General features: G+C 46.8%; 1 protein-coding gene across 1 annotated transcript in view; it reads left to right on the top strand.

Moving 5' to 3' along the window:
- LOC127054156 (ubiquitin carboxyl-terminal hydrolase 4-like) overlaps nucleotides 1–6,746 on the top strand; it is a 122,700-nt gene extending 115,954 nt beyond the window's left edge. The window contains 4 exon segments of the mRNA XM_050960072.1: nucleotides 445–594; nucleotides 2,175–2,278; nucleotides 3,655–3,743; nucleotides 4,636–6,746. Of these exon segments, the coding sequence (XP_050816029.1) occupies nucleotides 445–594; nucleotides 2,175–2,278; nucleotides 3,655–3,743; nucleotides 4,636–4,755 (463 nt within the window). The 3' untranslated portion in view covers nucleotides 4,756–6,746.
- Nucleotides 6,747–18,591: the final 11,845 nt, after the last annotated feature.

Raw genomic sequence — 18,591 nt, forward strand, 5'->3', positions numbered from 1 at the left:
ACAGAGGGGAGGATTGGAAAGAAAGCAAATAAGGACAGAAGACAAGACAGGAAGAGGACAGTGGGGAAAAACATCCTGAAAATACAGTGCTCCAGGAGTTTTTCTTACAGCTCATCTTGGCTCCTGCATTCCCTTAGAAGAGGAGAGGGATACTGAGCAATGGCATTTGGGTAGCAGTAGGTGCGGACATGGTGAGTGCCTGAAGGCGGGAGGGAGGATGTACTGGAGGAAGAAGAGATTGAATATGTGAGGAAAAATCAGAGTGATGTTCCAAAGCCTATTTAAAAAAAAAAAAAAAAAAAGACAAAGTTGACTGCAGCCTGGGATAGTGATAGGCATTTTATATGTTAATCAAAAAGAGATTGTTTGTAAAAGGGGTTTGAGACCCTTGGATAGAAGGCAGATATCAAAGGTGTTTCATGCTTCTTTATACTCCTTTCTCAGGTACTGCCCCAAGTGCAAGAAGCATCAGCAGGCCACAAAGAAGTTTGATCTATGGTCTTTGCCCAGGATTTTGGTGGTGCATTTAAAACGCTTCTCGTACAGCAGATACTGGAGGGATAAACTTGACACTGTGGTTGAATTCCCCATCAGGTAAGGTTCTTTACCAGCAAGTCATAACTGGACAGAGCAAGAAACTCCAATTTTGATGTAGCAATTGTATGGGCGCCTCATTGGAGACATAGCTCAGGATAGGATTCTGCCTCCAGAGCCACAAGCCAGTAAACCTCAGTGAAGCTCTGGCAATAGTCTAGGGAAAGGGGGTGCTTACCTGCATCTGCGATACTTGGAGCTATGACTCTGCAGAGCTCCTGAGCTTAGCAAGGATGGGCCTGGCCACTATTTGGCTAGGATGCTGCTGAGAAAATCTGGTGTTGCAGAAAGTGGGATTGGTGATTCATCGTCTTTAAAATTCCCTCAGAGTCAGTTTTGAACCGTGTCCCAGCAGACCCTGAACGCTTTTGTCCTTTAAAGATCCTAAGACAATTTTCATGAGTGTCAGGGTGGAGAGTGTTGGCAACAGCGTGTCCAGGCCAAGTTCTACGCCAGAGATTTCTATGCTGCTTAACCTCCCCTGCAGCTTCACTGAATATTCTTTCCTTCCCTTCCAAAATACCACCTGTGTAGATCCTCTAGGATTTCCAGTTCAGTGTTACCGCTACTTAAACAGTAGTGTGCAGCACTTGGGGAAAAAAAGGTGCTATGTGAGGTATGAAAGTTGTTCATCTGGCAAAGCATAGCAGAGTCCTCTTTGGGTAATAGTATCTGTGTCCTGGAAGCAGGTATGGTACATACCTGGAGATCCTTTTTGGAAGTCAGGTATCAGTGTTTTTTCTGATCTCTGTGTCCATAATGCTCCTGGAATGGGTCGCTGGCAGGCGTTGAACCTGACACCTCTGGATCTAAAAGCATGAGCCTCTTACTGTAGTAGACTCTCTACGTAGCTGTAAGTACTTTGACCCATCAACCTTTTCCCCAATCGGAGATATTGCAGATTATGTATTCCTTACAACACCCGAACTTAAACTGAACTTCACACCCTCGATAATCTGTATGTTATTCACTGATAACCAGAAACTTCTATGCTTAAACTCTGTACCGTTCACTTTTTTTAAACATCATCTTAATAAAATTTTTAAGTCTGCCCTTTAGAGGAGGATGGAGCCATGCTGTTAGTGTGGATTACGTGTATGCTGCATGACCATCAGTGTCGTCCCTCTGCATCCTCTACCAAGAGAAGGCCTTGCACTCATCCATACATCTCAAACACTACCATCCACTGCAGGACATAGGCCTATCCAGTGCTGCTCCAATCCCTCATATGGAAGAGCTTGACTTCTTCATGCTTGTTTTACGTTGATTGTTGTTGGCATGGCACTTAGCCATCCTCTCTCACTAACCACACAACAACACTTGTGTTTGCCAGTGACCATCATTCCTGACTGCTTGAGCAGACAAACTGGCTGATGCCATCCATATTACAGCTGCCTAAGGGGGTGACATCAGTGGCTTGTGGGTCAAATAGGTCATTAATAATTAAAAAGGGACAAACAGCATTGACTGGAGCAGGTTAGCCCTTGGCTGTTTACAATGATTCATTATTACTAGGCCTTTCTCTTATTATGTACAATAATAATTGTGTACAAAACAATGTGTTCTTACTTTTTTCTCAGGGATTTGAGCATGTCTGAGTTTGTCTGTGACCCAGCAGCTGATCCGTATGTGTATGACCTCATTGCAGTGTCCAATCACTATGGAGCTATGGGAGTAGGCCACTGTGAGTAACTACCTGTCTGTTCTTTATCTGCAGGTGGATGGGAGGTCTGTGTGCGTATGGGAAAATTGTTGTCGGGAGAGCAGTGACTCTCTCTCCGGGGGGTGGGGACTCATGATGGATGGGCACTAGTGGGGCTGCAAGTTGCTCAATCCGTCCCTATGTTTCACAGCTGTGGTTCTGCCCTGAAAGCCAAGGGAGCAAATTCAGTCAGAGTTTACAGCACTCACTCCCTTAACCCCTTGGCGGTCTATGGATTGATTGCATCCCTGTAAGGAGGTAGGCAGTAAAAGATGTGCTCCACCCCATTTAAATCTCATCCGCAACCGGGAGCAGCTAGCCATTCTATGGGTGGGCTGCTGCATCCACACTGGGATCTGGCCACTGTGGAGGGCGGGGCCTTGGCTAATGAAGAAATTAGGACGGTTGATAGGACTGGTTGGAAAGCTGTTTGGGCAGCATTAAACTTCAATGCTGAGATCACAACAAATGTAATGTTCAGCTGTAGTTTCCTGTGCGCCTTCTGTGTTTTATTGGACACGTTCTGGTAATCAGAGCTGTTAACCATTAAAATAGGAATAAGAATATACTGTGCAATGAAACTAGTTGGCAACACTGCTTCTGGAACCTGAATTTCTGCAGTTCCTCACTCTGGTGCTTAGTGTGCAATGTGGTGCATTGTTTAGCTTTTTGCATTTATATTGTCCTTGCTTAAAAAAAAGAAAAAAGAGAGAGAGAAATGATATGGAAGGACTTGTCTTGTGGTGCTTGGGAATGCCTTACTGTGTAGGGATGTGGCTGGCATTTCCAGTGGAGACTGTACATTCCTTCCACTAGCTAATGCTCACATCTGTGTGCAGCTCCTGTAAACTTAAGAAAGCTCTCTATTGCACATGGTCAGTGCCCTGTGAGGCTGAGAGCAGGATGAAATTTAGCAGGATTCAAAACAAGATTGGCCTTCTGTTTGTGCAACCAGGAAAACCACAGTTAGCATTAGATTAGGATTATTTTCAAATATAAATTTGGAGTGGGTATAAACCCTCTGCTCCAGAGCAAAAGCCAACCACTGACTGAAAGATCAAAGAGAAATTTAAGTTTCTTACACCCCCCCTCCTGAAGCATTTAGGATGGGCCACTGTTTAGAATAGGATTGTGGACTAGATGGACCTAGCCTCTGATCCACTATGTTCCAGTGTTACTGATATCGCTTCTGAGCAATGAAACCCAAGCTCCAACCTCTTTCTCTTTCCCCGCACACTTACTTTGTACCTTTTATAGATGGAGTTATCAGAACTGAGTGTGATCGGGGTATTACAGTTACACTAGTGAGCCCCCTGCCTTACTGCTGAATGTAGATAGCCACTCTGTTTGTGTGACAGATACTGCATATGCAAAGAACAAAGTGAATGGCAAATGGTACTACTTTGATGACAGCAGTGTATCAATGGCTTCTGAAGATCAAATAGTGGTGAGTACTTGGACTTAGACTAATTCAAGATGGGGGAAATCCCCAGATATAAAACCCAGGAGCATGATGGGATGGACCGAGATGTTTTCTGCCTCTTAATCAAATCATCATAAATACAGGCTAGAATCTGCTGTGAGTTGAGGTCAGATTCAAGCTGATGATGCTGTGAAGGAGCAGACGACTTTCATGGAATCATAGAATATCAGGGTTGTAAGGGACCTCAGGAGGTCATCTAGTCCAACTCCCCTGCTCAAAGCAGGACCAGTCCCCAGACAGATTTTTGCCCCAGATCCCTAAATGGCCCCCTCAGGGATTGAATTCACAACCCTGGGTTTTGCAGGCTAATACTCAGACCACTGAGCTATCTCTCCCGGCCTCCACATTGTGCTGCTGAGGTTGCTCTATGCATTTTGGAATGGGTCGAACGTCCCTTCCTGCATGAAGAGCCATTGGCGGGGATTTTCTTTTGTTACAAGATCATGTCTGCAAAGATTCTGTAGTTAAGGTTCCTGCTAATACACCTTTATGTGTAGGGGCTGGCTTCTCAGAGCAAAGCCTGAATGGCTTGCCCCTGAGCCTGATAGGCTACAGCCTTCCCAGGATCCCCAGGCTGCACAGACAGTGGGGAAGAGAGGGCACTAAGGTGATATGAAAGCATTTCCTGGATTGTTTCTCTTGTTTTAGATATTGAAGCTCCATTAATCTCTACATACAGCCTATATTACAGGCCATGCTTCCCTCTAGGCCTCCAGCCTCCACGTGAGGCAGAGAAGTACTGAGCTGCCCTATTGGGAGTCTGCGATAGGTTATCTCCTGCATCACCAGCTTTCCAGAACTGTGCTTCGTGGATGGTTTCTTTTCCTCAGATTGGTTTTCTTTCCTTGTTTGGCAGACAAAAGCCGCATATGTGCTATTCTATCAGCAACGGGACAGCAAGCAGCACGTAGCCCTGTCTCTGCCTGCAGAAAGTGAGCTGGCATTGGAAGAGTGTGACGGCATGGATACCAACTGAGCCCAGCCTGCTGCGCTTAGACTGTTCGGTAGAGTTCTTTGTTTGACGCCATGTCTGAAGCATCTGAGAATTGCTGTTCTGCCTTCAGTAGGATTCTCAAGCAGGAAATCTAGTGTTGAGGGTTTAGTGCCCGGTGTTGTAAGATAGCACTGGGGAGCCAAGAATGAGCTGACATGGGGTATCTAGAGGCCAAAAATTACATATATCAAAGCTTCAATAAAATTGTTGTAAATCTGGCTAGACTGTGTGGCTGGAGCTGGGGAAGGAGAGGCTTGGGCTGGGCTAGTTGTGGGGCTAGAGCTGGTGCCTGGGGCGGAGAGGGTGACTGCAGGGTGTTGCAGAGATAACAGAGAGGTGTCATTTGGGCATGAACGCTACTCCTGTGGTGTGTCTGACAGCTCTGTGCGTAGCTGTCAGGCCCAGTCCAGATTTTCTCTGTCTAATCCCATCAACTTTAGTGTCCGGAATTCCTGCTATGGCTCCAGCAGTGCCTCTTTCACACTCCCCGGTCCACATGGCCACAGCTCCTGGTGTCTCTTCTTCTTTCTGCTTTTGCACCTTTTTTCCTGTGCCGAGCAGCTGGGTGCATTTGCTCTGGTCCATGTATGCTGGTGACATCTTTGACTATTCTGGGCAGCTGAGCCATGGGCCTTTCCTACATTCAGACATATCATTTTGGTCCCAAAAAAGTAGGAAGTTCATTGGAAATGAAATGCAGCACCCCTGGCCAGTGGTGCATGGAGAGAGCTATACTCTGATTGCAAAATATACACACTCCTATGTGTATGATAGGATTTCAGCTCTGGCTCCTGCTGTTAGCACTATCACAGGGTGAGGTCTCAGCCTTTGGGACCTTAAATTCAGTCAGGTATTGTCCTGTTCATTCATATTCCACAGTCCTTTGTGCCATTTCCCATAGAAACCTGCTGACGATCCCTAGAATGACAACCCCCCAATTGAGTTTGTCCCCTTCCCCCACACCTTTGTGAAACCATGGGGGTTCTGTGCACCAGGGATCACAGCTTCCGTGTGATCTCCACAGCTGCTGTGTAGACAGCCTTACATACCACCCCCCCAGATGCTAATTCTTTCCAGGAGCTGGCCCAGTCAGAAAGTGGCCTCACTCCAGTCCAGCCCTCCCCAGTGCTAACTCTTCCCTTTCCCCACTGCTGTCCACACTGGTTCCATACCACTGCCACCCCATACAGGCACTGCCAGCTGCCCAGGCCTCCCACTATTTTATTTCCTAGAAGTGAAGGGGGTGGGGGGAGGGAGGGAGAGAAGGCACCATGCGGGAATGCAGTACAGGATTAAAGCTGCATTCGCGAGGTTTGCTGTAAAGGAGAAGGGAGCTGCTGTGTCCCCAGCCCTCAGGTTAGCATTGCTCTGCTGCTCTGCAGAGCGGCTCTTTTAAAGCACTGAGGTTTGAGTTGTTTAGCTCAGAATTGCTGATGCTTCTGCTGTTTGGTTCTTGGTTTGTTTGGGTTTTTACACCTGGCTTAAGTCGATATTATGTTTCTTTTCTGTCCCCCTCACTAGGGGCTAAGTTTAAACTGTAGCACTGCACTGGGTTTTTTTGTTTAGCATCTTTGATTGTGGGGTTTCCACCCTTTTAAAGTAAAAATTTGGGGAGACAGTGGGGAAAAGGTAAGAAAAGATCCTGTTAAAAATGAAGAACAATATAATGTAACAAATTTGGTTCCCCTTCTATATTGACACAAGAAACCTTCCCATTTTCCTTTGTATGGTCAGACTGAAAAGGCATCCATCCGGCTGAAGACTGATTCTTGGATGCTGAATTGAAATCTCTTCTAATATACTGCAGTTAAAAGGGTGACAGGAATCTGGCCTTCTCCTCTGCCTGTCAGCTGATTGGGTTCTGATTGGTGTGTACATTCTGTATAATGTCAAATCTGCTTTTAGACTGGCACTTTGTAAGTGACTGGCTTTATTGTACAAAGAGGAAATAAAGAAGAGTGGTTTGCACTGAATTGGGACTTTCTAGTGTTGTCAACCTTGCTTCTCTGAATTCGGATCAGAATGAATAGGACACAGGCTAATTCACAAGCGACTGCCCCTGGGAGGAGACTGAAAGGCAGGAGGGGATTACTGATACCACAAGGAGTTCCAGCTTATCTCCTACTTACTGATCCCCCAAGCACAGGTGGCCCACATGAAGTGCACACACTGCTACCATAAGAATGACCATATGAGGTCAGACCAAAGGTCCATGTAGCCCAGTATCTTCCATCAGTGGCCAATGCCAAGTGCCCCAGAGGGAATGAACAGAACAGGTAATCGAGTGATCCATCCTTTGTCAGCCAGCTGCACCAGTTCAGGATCTGTGTGCTTCTGTGCACTGATCTGCACCAGATCGCCAGGAAAAATTCTCATATGCTGTCGGGTTTCATTCCTAGGTTTGGATTGTTGTCACTTCCGGAACAATAAAGGTTTAACTCTCCTATCAAAATGAGGATTTTGCCACAGCCGCCTTACAGTATCGCTAATGCTCCACCGTTGAGAGAGGGTGATTGTGATATTGTGGACTACCATGAAATAATGTCACTAACTCCCTCAGTAACCATGTTGCTACTCAAAAATCAATCATTAGCCCAAACTCATAAGTTCTTAGCACTGCCTTCAAAGAGATCTGCATCTGAGTGCAGAGAGAGATTTGGCTGACTGGTGGTTTCTCCATCAATTTAATGTGTGATGGTGGATTTTGGTTTCCATGGCAGTACAAACAATGGCTGCTTCTCACCACCTTAGCCAAATTAACTAAGTCTTGCCTGTCAAACTGGACTATTCATAGCCTTTGGGGCAGTGCACCCTCTATTTTTTTAATATGCATGTGCAGAGTGAATTTTGTTATGGGCACCAATATGGAGGTGACACATCACCTCCATATTGGTGCATATAACACAATTCATGTGACAGGGATGGGGCTGAGGAGTTCGGAGTGTGAGAGGGGGCTCAGGGCTGGGGCAGAGGATTGGGTGCAGGAGGGTGAGGGTTCCGGCCGGGGGTGGAGCCAGAGACGAGGGGTTCAGGGTGCAGGAGGGGGCTTAGGGCTGGGCAGAGGATTGAAGTATGTGGGGGGGTGAGGGCTGCAGCTAGGTCTGATGGCTCTGTGATGGGGCTGGGGATGAGGGGCTTGGGGTGCAGGCTGCCCTGGGGCTACAGGGGGGGATGAAAGGACTCCTCCCAGCTCTCCCCGCAGCAGCACCTGGGCTGGGGGAGGAGGATAGGTGCCTCTCCCTGCCACAGCAGCTCTGGGGCTGAGGTTGTAGGAGAGGTGCCTCTTCCCTAGTCGTGGCAGGTCCGAGGCTGGAGGAGAGGCGTCTCTCCCTATCGCAGCACCGAGCACCCGCACAGCGCTTAATAGGCTGCGACGCGACTGCGCAGCTTAGAGGGAACTTAGCTATGAGGGCTTCCGTAAGGTCTTCTCTACACACAGACTTGCACTGATTATACTTAAACCAAAATCAGTACCCACACAGGAGGTTGCAAGGGATTAGCCAACCTGGTTTAAGAATGGCTTATTTTGGTTTATACCCAGGCTATGTCTACACTGGCAATTGAATGACAAAACTTTTGTCTTTAAGAGGTGTTTAACCCCCCCACCAAGACAAAAGTTTTGCTGCGACAAGCACCAGTATGAATGCAAATGCTGCTCATTGGGGGTGGAAGTTTTTTGTCAGCAGGAGAACTGACAAACAGTGACTACATTGCACGATTTTTAGCGGCGTGGCTGTAAGCTATGTAGTGTAGACATAACCTAAACCTGTTCCTGATGAACTTCAGCTAAGCCACACTCAACATGCTTTAAAATTGAACTCGGAGCATGCACACTTGTTTGCAACAATATAGCATGCTGCCTTTCAGTAAACTGCCATGACCTAGCGTATACACAAGCCTTTGGTTCCCCAGTTTGATTCTTGCTTGCATAGCCCAGAGATGGGAGAGGTACCAGCTGCCAGCCTGTCTCTGCTTTGAGCATGGGAGTTGCACTCTGTCATCCCTCTGGGAGAGTCTGGCACAGGCTCCAGCCCACTCCCCACACCCAGGGGGAGTGCTGCCCACCCACAGGGTTTCCCAGGGGGCAGCATGGAGTCTGTGATGGAAGAAGCAACCTCCAGCTGCAGAATATTCTGAATAGGCAGCAGTCCTGGCCTGGATTAATCAGCCTGGTTTAGGAGCCTAGAGCCAGGTCAGTCCCATGCCCCAGAAGATTCTGAAGAAGCCTCACATGTAGGGGCTGTCACGGGCATCCTCACATTCCTCCTGTCTAGTCTCCAGGGCCTGCTTGCTGCTGCCACTGAAGTGGCAGGGACCAAAGGTTTGACCAGATGCACTAATAATGTGTCTTGCTCTCTCCAGACACCCCCTTCAGGAGAAGTAGTCTCTTGCTCAGAGGCAGGGGCTGTCTGCCTGAAGCAGCCACAAGAGTCTCTGAGGAGGATTGCATTAGGCATATATTCTCTGCTCTGGCCACCTCCCCTATAAGAGGAGTGGCACCAAAGGCTTGCCCCTGTTCCTTGTGGATCAAGACCAGGAGGAAGTGCTCCCAGTGCATCCTTTGGCACAAAAGACCCTTGAGCCGGAGCTCATGTCCTGCAGTAGATGGAGAACAATGGGAAATAGAGAGAGGCTGTGGGGGAGCAGTCATGGCCTGATACTGCAGAAGAGCCGCATGCAGAGCTCCCTTCTGAGAGAACCTCAGGCAGGCAGTGCTGTGGTTTTTGTGTGCAGGTGAACTAGCTTCATAATTAATGCCTTAAATGTGACACAGGAGTGAGGAGCCCGGTCAGGAAGCCACAGACAGAGTGACGGCAAAGGACTGAGGGTATGGCTAAACTTGCAGCCGTACAGCGCTGCCACGGGAGCACTCCCGTGGCAGCGCTTTGAAGTGCGAGTGTGGTCGCGGCAGCAGCGCTGGGAGAGAGGTCTCCCAGCGCTGCAGGTACTCCACCTCCCCGTGGGGACTGGCTTACAGCGCTGGGAGCTGTGCTCCCAGCGCTGGGGCACTGTTTACACTGGTGCTTTGCAGCGCTGTAACTTGCGCTCAGGAGTGTGTTTTTTTCACACCCCTGAGTGAGAAAGTTGCAGCGCTGTAAAGCGCCAGTGTAGCCAAGGCCTGAGACACTGTTTGATTATGTGATGGGCTTGCCTGTGATAGCAGGAGATACACATGATGACCCAGGGGCTCCCTTCCAGGCCTGTGTCCCTGTTACATGTGTTGCCATAGTACCTAGAGGCCCCAACCAAGACACAGTCTCTGCCCTAAAACCCTTTTTCTAATTAGAGAGAGGCAGTGACTGGGCCAAGGTCATGCAGCAGGGCAGAGCTGGGGCCAGAACCCAGGTTTCCTGTGTTCCAGTCCAGTGCACTGATCACTGAACTTTGCTGCCTCTTGTGACACTAATCTTGTGTGCTGGAAGGATGGTGGGGTGAGGGGGATGAGGGAGGATGGTTTGGAAAGATAGTGTAAGAAGAGAGGCCAGGGGATGAGCCCTGGGGTTGCGGTGAGGAGAAGGGTGGGACAGTTGAATTCCCCAAGAATGCTGGAGAAGCAGTTGGAGAGATCAGAGAATTACAGAAAAGACAGAGCCATGGCAAGGATGGGGAGAAGTGAATATGATGAGGACAGGCAGAAGAGGGCACCCAAGGAGTTTGTTGGGGAAGGTTCACTGGTGCCAGAGATGTCCAGGAGCACACAAGACTCGCCGCTGAACTGGAACTCTGCCAGGATTCCTGACCTCTGAGTGCAGATGCAGTGTTCAGCGTCCATTCTTTTATGTTATAGCACTGGGGCCTCATGTTGGATGGATGTAAGCCTGCTCTACCACTCTCTCATCTTCTCCCTCTGTTGCTTTTTCTCCATCCCTCTCTGCATCAGTATTTCTTCGAGTGCTGTCCCTGTGGGTGCTCCATTCCACGTGAAAGTGCGTCCCGGCGCTGTTGATTGGAGATCTTCGGTAGCAGTGCCTGGTTGGGCTGCGCATGCGCAGCTGCTGTCTCACGGAACTGAGGGGGTCGGGCCATGTGTGCACTGAACAGACTCAAACAATGCCCTGAGACAGCAGCTGCGCACATGTGGCCCGACCAGGCACTGATACTGAAGATCTCCAATCAACAGCGCCAGTACATGCTGTCGCATGGAGTGAAGAACCCACAGGGGGACACATCTTGAAGAACTTCAGTTATTGCACAAGGTGAGTAACCTACTCTTCTCTATATTAGTTGTATTATTGATGGAGGAGGGGGCTTACCTCTAGGGGATTGGAATAGGTTCCCCTGGGGTGGAAGGGAGTTTCTCTGCTGCGTTCCTCCACACACCTTCTCTTGGCCACAGCCACCTGAAGAGCAGACTCAGTCTTGGCCATGAGGCCACTAAAGTTACAATCTAATCATATAAATTATGTGGATGTTTATTCTTATTGGTGTTAATCAAATAAACTCACATTTCCAGTCAGCTATAATAAATCTTGCCCATAGCTATAAAATAACTTCCATGAAGCTCACCTACTAATTCTGCTTTATTTTCCCTGCAGAGTGTCAAGAGGGGCTCAGGGCTGCTAGACATTAACAACACAAATACCAGCTGAGAAGAGTTAGTTGATAGTCTGCAGTGCATAGTCACTCCATCTTGTGGTGCTACCTCAGGGTTATACCTGACATTCCACAGGTTATATTTGATCTTCCAGAGGTTTTCCCTGAGCATCCCCTACCCTGGAATCCCCTATAACCTGCTGGCTAGGGCACTCACTGGAGATGTACGTTCCATCCCCGCTCCAAATATGTCAGAGTAGCGATTCACACAGAAGAAGTGCTGACATGCTTAGCCCTGCCTCTTTGTGAATTAGGCATGCACAGAGCATGCCTACTGGATGGAGCCTGGCAAGTGAGAAAGGCAGTGCAGCATCTCGCCTGAGAATCCCACTGAGAGGTGGCAGCTAGCTCTCTGAGCAACTCATGAGCTGTGGTGAGGTGACGTCAGGACTTAGGCCACTTGGCGCATGCCCACTGGCAAAAATTTAGGCACTTGAAGATTTTGGCCCCTCCAGGGTCAGGTGCCTGCTAAGCAGGGGTCAGTGGCACCCAGATGTTGGATTTGAGTCTTTTAAGTGGCAATTGGGCACCTCTGTCCCTGTGTGACTCTGGCCCTAGATTATCAGAAGAGTTCTTTCTGGCCTTCACATCTATGACTATGGGGCATGTGAATGAATGGAATGGTCACTCCTGTCAAAGCCAGCACATGTTCTCTATTGAAAGCAGCAAGTGTGTGTGTGTGGGATGAGGATGTGGGGTATGGAAAGGTGCAGGGGCGAAAACTGAGAGGTGGAGCAGGGGATCACAGGGCCAGGTAGCACAGGATGGGGCACCAGCAGAGAATTTCTGGTGGATGGTGTCCAATTACCATAGGTTACTATGGTGAGGTCTGGGGCAGAAGAGGAGGTTAGTAGCAGTTTCCCTCTTGACAGTTTCAGAGGCTGTGAATGTCATGAGGACACCCACAGAAGAGGCAAATGCTAAGTGTGGCTGCAGGGGCAGCTCTGGCCAGGGGCAGGGGGCAGGAAGGTTCCGTGGCAGTTGGAGCAGGAGCGACCTGGCTGTTGGGTGGGAGCCCACAGGACAAACTAATGTGGCAGCAGCTCTGGCCAGCAGCTCTGAGGAAGGAGGCTGGTGTAACTACCACCTTGGATTTTGCTTGTCCTGCTGCTGTTACTCCCCAGAAGGAGCGAGACCAGGCAGGCCTGCCCCGAAGGGCCCAGCCACATCTAGTCTTGCCAGTCCAGTAACTCGACCCTACAGGCGATGGTAAGTATGGTGGAGAGAGGGGATGATGACCTCATCCACAAAAAGGGAAAATTAATAACATTGTTATTCTACTCTGCCAGCAGAGCAAACACTGACTGGGGGCGGCAGAGTGAGTAAGTGCTGCTTCGCTTAAGAGAAATTAGGGACAATGCAGTCCAGAGAGTTCACAGGAAGCAGTGATCACCCTCACAATGCCACATTTACCCACTTCAGTAGAGACACGAGTTACTGCCTGCTCTATACAGACCTGGACAACACTGTCACTTAGTGAAAGTGACCTTTTCAATGATGATCACAACTGAGCACAATTCCTCGACAATAAAAGATGCTCGCAATGACACTGGCATGATTTTAAAAACCTGGGCTTGATTCACAAAGGGTCTTAAGTGCCTCTCTGTCTCTTTAGGCACCTAAGTCCACCATTTAGGTGCCACTGACATTCTCAAGATCACCACTCAGCTGCTGCCTAACCTGGTAGGTGCCTAAATTCCCAGCAAGTAGGCATGTGCATAGCCTCCTAAACCCTGACACTACTCCACAGCAAATGAGCAGCTCTGTACTCTTGTGTGAGCTAAAGCCCCTATGACCCTGAAGTAGGATTCTCACATATGGTCCCCTGCCTATCTCACCACTCGTGCCGCAGAGCACATCATCAGGTGTGCGTGGCTTGTGTTCACAATAACCTGGTGGTCTGGGCACTCACTAGGGATATAGGGGACCTGGGTTCAAGGCCCTTCTCCATATCAGGCAACTCCTGGATTTGAGTGTCCTAATCCTGGGTTACTGGCTATAAAAGGGGAGGGGGAAGGTGTGCATGGGTCTTTTTTTTTCTTTGAGGAGAGGACTGGCTTAGGTGGCTAGCTCCAGGAGAGAGATCGCAGGCCCTAAGTTTTGCTGGTGGGCATGCACATAACCACTGGTTTCAGAGTAGCAGCCATGTTAGTCTGTATCCGCAAAAAGAACAGGAGTACCTGTGGCAGGTACACTTCATCGGATGCATAGACTGGAACATACAGCAAGAAGATATTTATACATACAGAGAACATGAAAAGGTGGAAGTAGCCATATCAACTGTAAGAGGCCTATCAATTTAGTGGTAATAGAGATGACCCATAGAAGGTGTGAGGATACTTACCATGGGGAAATAGTTTCAATTATGTAATGGCCCAACCAATCCTAGTCTCTGTTCAAACCTAAGCTAATTGTATCTAATTTGCATATGAATTCAAGTTCAGTCTCTCTTCAGAGTCTGTTTTTGAAGTTTTTTTTGTTGCAAAATTGCCACCTTCAGGTCTGTCACTGAGTGGTTAGAGAGGTTGAAGTGTTCTCCCACTAGTTTTTGAATGTTATGATTCCTGATGTCAGATTTGTGTCCATTTATTCTTTTGCGTAGAGACCGTCCAGTTTGGCCAATGTACATGGCAAAGGGGCATTGCTAGCACATGATGGCATATATCTCATTGATAGATGTGCAGGTGAACGAGCCCCTGATGGTGTGGCATAGGATTAGGTCCTATGATGGTGTCACTTGAGTAGATATGTGGACAAAGTTGGCATCAGACTTTGTTGCAAGGATAGGTTCCTGGGTTGTGTTTATGTTGTATGGTGTGCGGTTGCTGGTGAGTATTTGCTTCAGGTTGGGGGGCTGTCTGTAAGCGAGGACTGGCCTGTCTCCCAAGATCTGTGAGAGTGAGGGATCATCTTTCAGGATAGGTTCTAGATCTTTGATGATGAGCTAGAGAGGTTTTAGTTGGGGCTGAAGGTGACAGCTAGTGGCATTCTGTTGTTTTCTTTGTTGGGCCTGTCCTGTAGTAGGTGACTTCTGGGTACTCTTCTGGCTCTGTCAATCTGTTTTTTCACTTCAGCAGGTGGGTACTGTAGTTTTAAGAATGCTTGATAGGGATCTTGTAGGTGTTCTCTATCAAGCATTCTTAAAACAAGAATGATACATTCATACAAATAGGATGACCACAATCAGTAGATTATAAGCTTTGTAATGATACCTTACAAGATACCTTCTGCATAACGCATATTCCAGTTACATCATATTTATACTTATAAACATTTTCACAAAAATATGGAGTGCAACATCACAATATGTAAATTAAATATTCCAAAAACATCAAATTAAGATACCTATCTGTTCATCTACCCACCTTGCTATCTAGCTGTAGAATTTAAATGGCACTAATCCCCAATGTATCTGAGTGCCATCCTAGGGTTCAGTTAATAGAATATCAGGGTTGGAAGGGACCTCAGGAGGTCATCTAGTCCAACCCTCTGCTCAAAGCAGGACAAATCCCCAACTACATCATCGCAGCCAGGGCTTTATCAAGCCTGACCTTAAAAATATTTAAGAAAGGAGATTCCACCACCTCCCTAGGTAACCCATTCCAGTGCTTCACCACCCTCCTAGTGAAAAAGCTTTTCCTAATATCCAACCTAAACCTCCCCCACTGCAACTTGAGACCATTACTCCTTGTTTTGTCATCTGGTATCACTAAGAACAGTCTAGATCCATCCTCTTAGGAACCACCTTTCAGGTAGTGGAAAGCAGCTATCCCAGTCCTACAACTCTGAGGTCCTATTGTAATTATGCAAAGTGTGGGCCATTAATGGTGGTTTGGAATCTTGATGGCTCACATTAACCAGGACAATTGGTTGTAAATAGCTCTGTTTACTTGTAAGACTTCCTGTATATGTGTGTGCCAGCGAGTGAGTAATGAAGTCTCACAGGACATGGATTCCAGTTCAGGTGACATGATCACATCTTTTACATGGTGCTTTTCCATTTAAAAGGAGCGGTGGGAACTCAGAGAGAAACAAAAGGTTCCTGCCTTGTGCCAAAGCTATTAAAGGGGGTGGAACAGAACAAAGGGGGCTCCAGTCATGACAAATCCCCTTTGGTACCACCTGAGGTGAACTAATAAGAACTGTACTGGGGAAAGGATTGGGTCCAGAGTAGGAAGGAGTTTAGTCTGTGAAAGAAGCTTTTTGGAACCTCTCTGAGGGTGAGATTTTACCTGTATTCAGTTTCTTAATGTATTAGGCTTAGACTTGCGTGTTTTGATTTATTTTGCTTGTTAACTTACTTTGTTCTGTCTGTTATTACTTGGAACCACTTAAATCCTACTTTTTATACTTAATAACATCACTTTTGTTTATTAATTAACCCAGAGTAAGTGATTAATACCTGGGGGAGCAAACAGCTGTGCATCTCTGTCTATCAGTGTTATAGAGGGAAGACAATTTATGAGTTTTACCCTGTATAAGCTTTATACAAAGTAAAACGGATTTATTTGCGGTTTGGATCCCATTGGGCGCTGGGTGCTGGAGACAGAAATACTTCCTGAGTGGTTTTCAATTAAAGCCTGCAGCTTTGGGGGCATGGTTCAGAGCTGGGTCTGTATTGCAGCAGACTGATGTGTGTCTGGCTCAACAAGGGAGGGTTCTGAAGTCCCAAGCCTTCAGGGAAAACAGGCTCAGAGGTAGTTTCAGCACATCAGGTGACAGTCCCAAGGGGGTCTCTGTGACCGAGCCCATCACAAAGTATTTCCATTATATGTGTAACAGAAACATTTTCATGCAAAAGTAACTGCTCTGCAGTCAGGAAATATCTGGATGTATTGGAGATCTGGTCTCCAGCACCCTCAACTGGAATTACATCTTCATTTTACAACATTGCTTATCTTAGGGCTTGTATTCACCATGAGAAAAGCTGCATTTTTTACCTCAAGGTAAAAAACGCAGTGAAGAGCAGGCACTTTACTTTTACAAGATAAACTAGCCTTGTAATCCTGTCTGAAGGTGACCTGGTCTAGTTTACCTTGCGGTCCTGCTCTTCACTGTTTTTTACCTTGAGATAGCTCACTCAATTAGATACCTTGAGGTAAAATATTGGATTTTTCTAACAGTGAAAACAATCCCTTAGTTATAGAATCAGAAGACTGGAAGGGACCTCAAAAAGTCATCTAGTCCAGTCCCCTGCACTCCTGGCAGGACTAAGTATTATCTAGACATCCTTGACAGGTTTTTGTCTAACTTGCTCTTAAATCTCCAATGACACAGATTCCACAACCTCCCTAGGCAATTTATTCCAGTGCTTAACTATCCCAACAGAAAGTTTTTCATATTGTCCAACCTAAACCGCCCTTCCTCCAATTTAAGTCCATTACTTCTTGTCCCGTCCTCAGAGGTTAACAAGAATTTTTTTTTCCTTTCTCCCTTCTCCTTGTAACAACCTTTTATGTACTTGAAAACTGTTATCATGTCCCCTTTCAATAATCTCTTCTCCAGACTAAACGAGCGCAGTGTGACACTGCACCCCATATTCTTCATAGAAATATTATGATATGAATATGGCATACTTAAATATGTTATGCAACATGGGTCATGTGAGGTATCATTGGAAAGGTTATGATCTACTGAATGTGTTTATCCAATTTGTATGTATCACTTCTGTATCTGAGGTTAGGAATATTGACTATGTAACTATTACAACTGTGTGTGTATTTGCCTACTGTCTGGTGGGTGTTCCCCCAATCAGCCTCAATGGACTATTAGGAAGAACAATAAGACTTGAAAGATACTACTCTCCTGCCTTCCTGAGAAGTTCCCCAGGGTTGCTGTTTTGACACTACAGGGTCAGGTGATCAGGTCACCTGGTACTAGACACCTCCCCTCTCATCTTGGGCTTTTGGTGTTTTTTCCATTAAGAGGGGGTGGGGGGTTAGACTGGGAAAGAAAAGATTCCCACCTTACATAAATTCTACTTAAGGCTGATGAATATGGCAATCAAGACTCTTCTCCATTGCCTCTCTATCCAAGAAGGAAGAGTGCTAAAAAGACCTGAAGGGAAAGGTGGGGGCTAAGTCCAGGCTGAGACACGGGTCCAGTCTGTAAAGAGAAATAACTGGAACTCTAAGTTACAGAAACTCTGAAACTTGCCTAAAACAACATTTAGGGTGAAAAATTACGTTTTATAACCGGTTTCTTGAGTGTATTAAGTTTAGTTTGCATGTTTTGTTTTATTTGCTCAATAATCTGCTTTGTTCTGTTTGCTATCCCTTTAATCACTTAAAATTTACCTTTTGTAGTTAATAAACTTATTTTTCATTTATAAGAAATCCCAGTTTGTACAATTCTTATGGGGTGTGTGTGTGCGCAAAAAGCTGTGCATCTCTCTCTCCACATTGTGGAAGGGGGCAATTTTTATGAGTTTGTGCTGTGCAGATCTCCTTATAGAGCGCAAGACAATATGATATTGGGTTTACACTCCAAAGGAGGTGTACACATGAGTGCTGAGTAAATTTCTGAGCTGAATCTTCCCCACAGAGCTGATTTCAGTCTGTCCGCAGCTGGGTGTCCTTACCTGTGTGTGTGCGCTAGGGAAGGCTTGAGAGCCTGGCACAGCTAGGTCAGGGTGAGGAAACCCAGGCTGGTGGAACAGGTGGAACCAGTGGGACCCCAGCACATCAGGTGGCACTGGATGGGAGGGGGTTCAACCCGTCACACCCAAGTTTTCCAGTCTTCCCTCATAGATCATGTTTTCTAGCCCTTTAATCATTTTTGTTGCGCTCTCTCAATTTTCTCCAATTTATCCACACCTTTCCTGAAATGTGACACTCAGAATTGGACATAATACTCCAGTTGAGGCCTAATCAGCACAGAGTAGAGTGGAAGAATTACTTCTTGTGTCTTGCTTGCAACATTCCCACTAATACATCCCAGAATTAGGTATCAGAGGGGTAGCTATGTTAGGCTGGATCTGTAAAAAGTGACAGTGTCCTGTGGCACCTTATAGACTAACAGAAGTATTGAAGCATAAGCTTCATCGGTGAATACCCACACATGCGTCTGACAAAATGAGTATTCACCCATTAAAGCTTATGCTCCACTATGTCTGTTAGTCTATAAGGTGCCACAGGGCTCTTTATCCCAGAATTATGTTTGCTTTTTTTGCAACAGTGTTACACTGTTTACTCCTGGGGAAATTCTGCACCAAAAAATTAAATT

This window comes from Gopherus flavomarginatus, chromosome 6 (assembly GCF_025201925.1).
Source record: "Gopherus flavomarginatus isolate rGopFla2 chromosome 6, rGopFla2.mat.asm, whole genome shotgun sequence".
Classification (NCBI taxonomy): domain Eukaryota; kingdom Metazoa; phylum Chordata; order Testudines; family Testudinidae; genus Gopherus; species Gopherus flavomarginatus.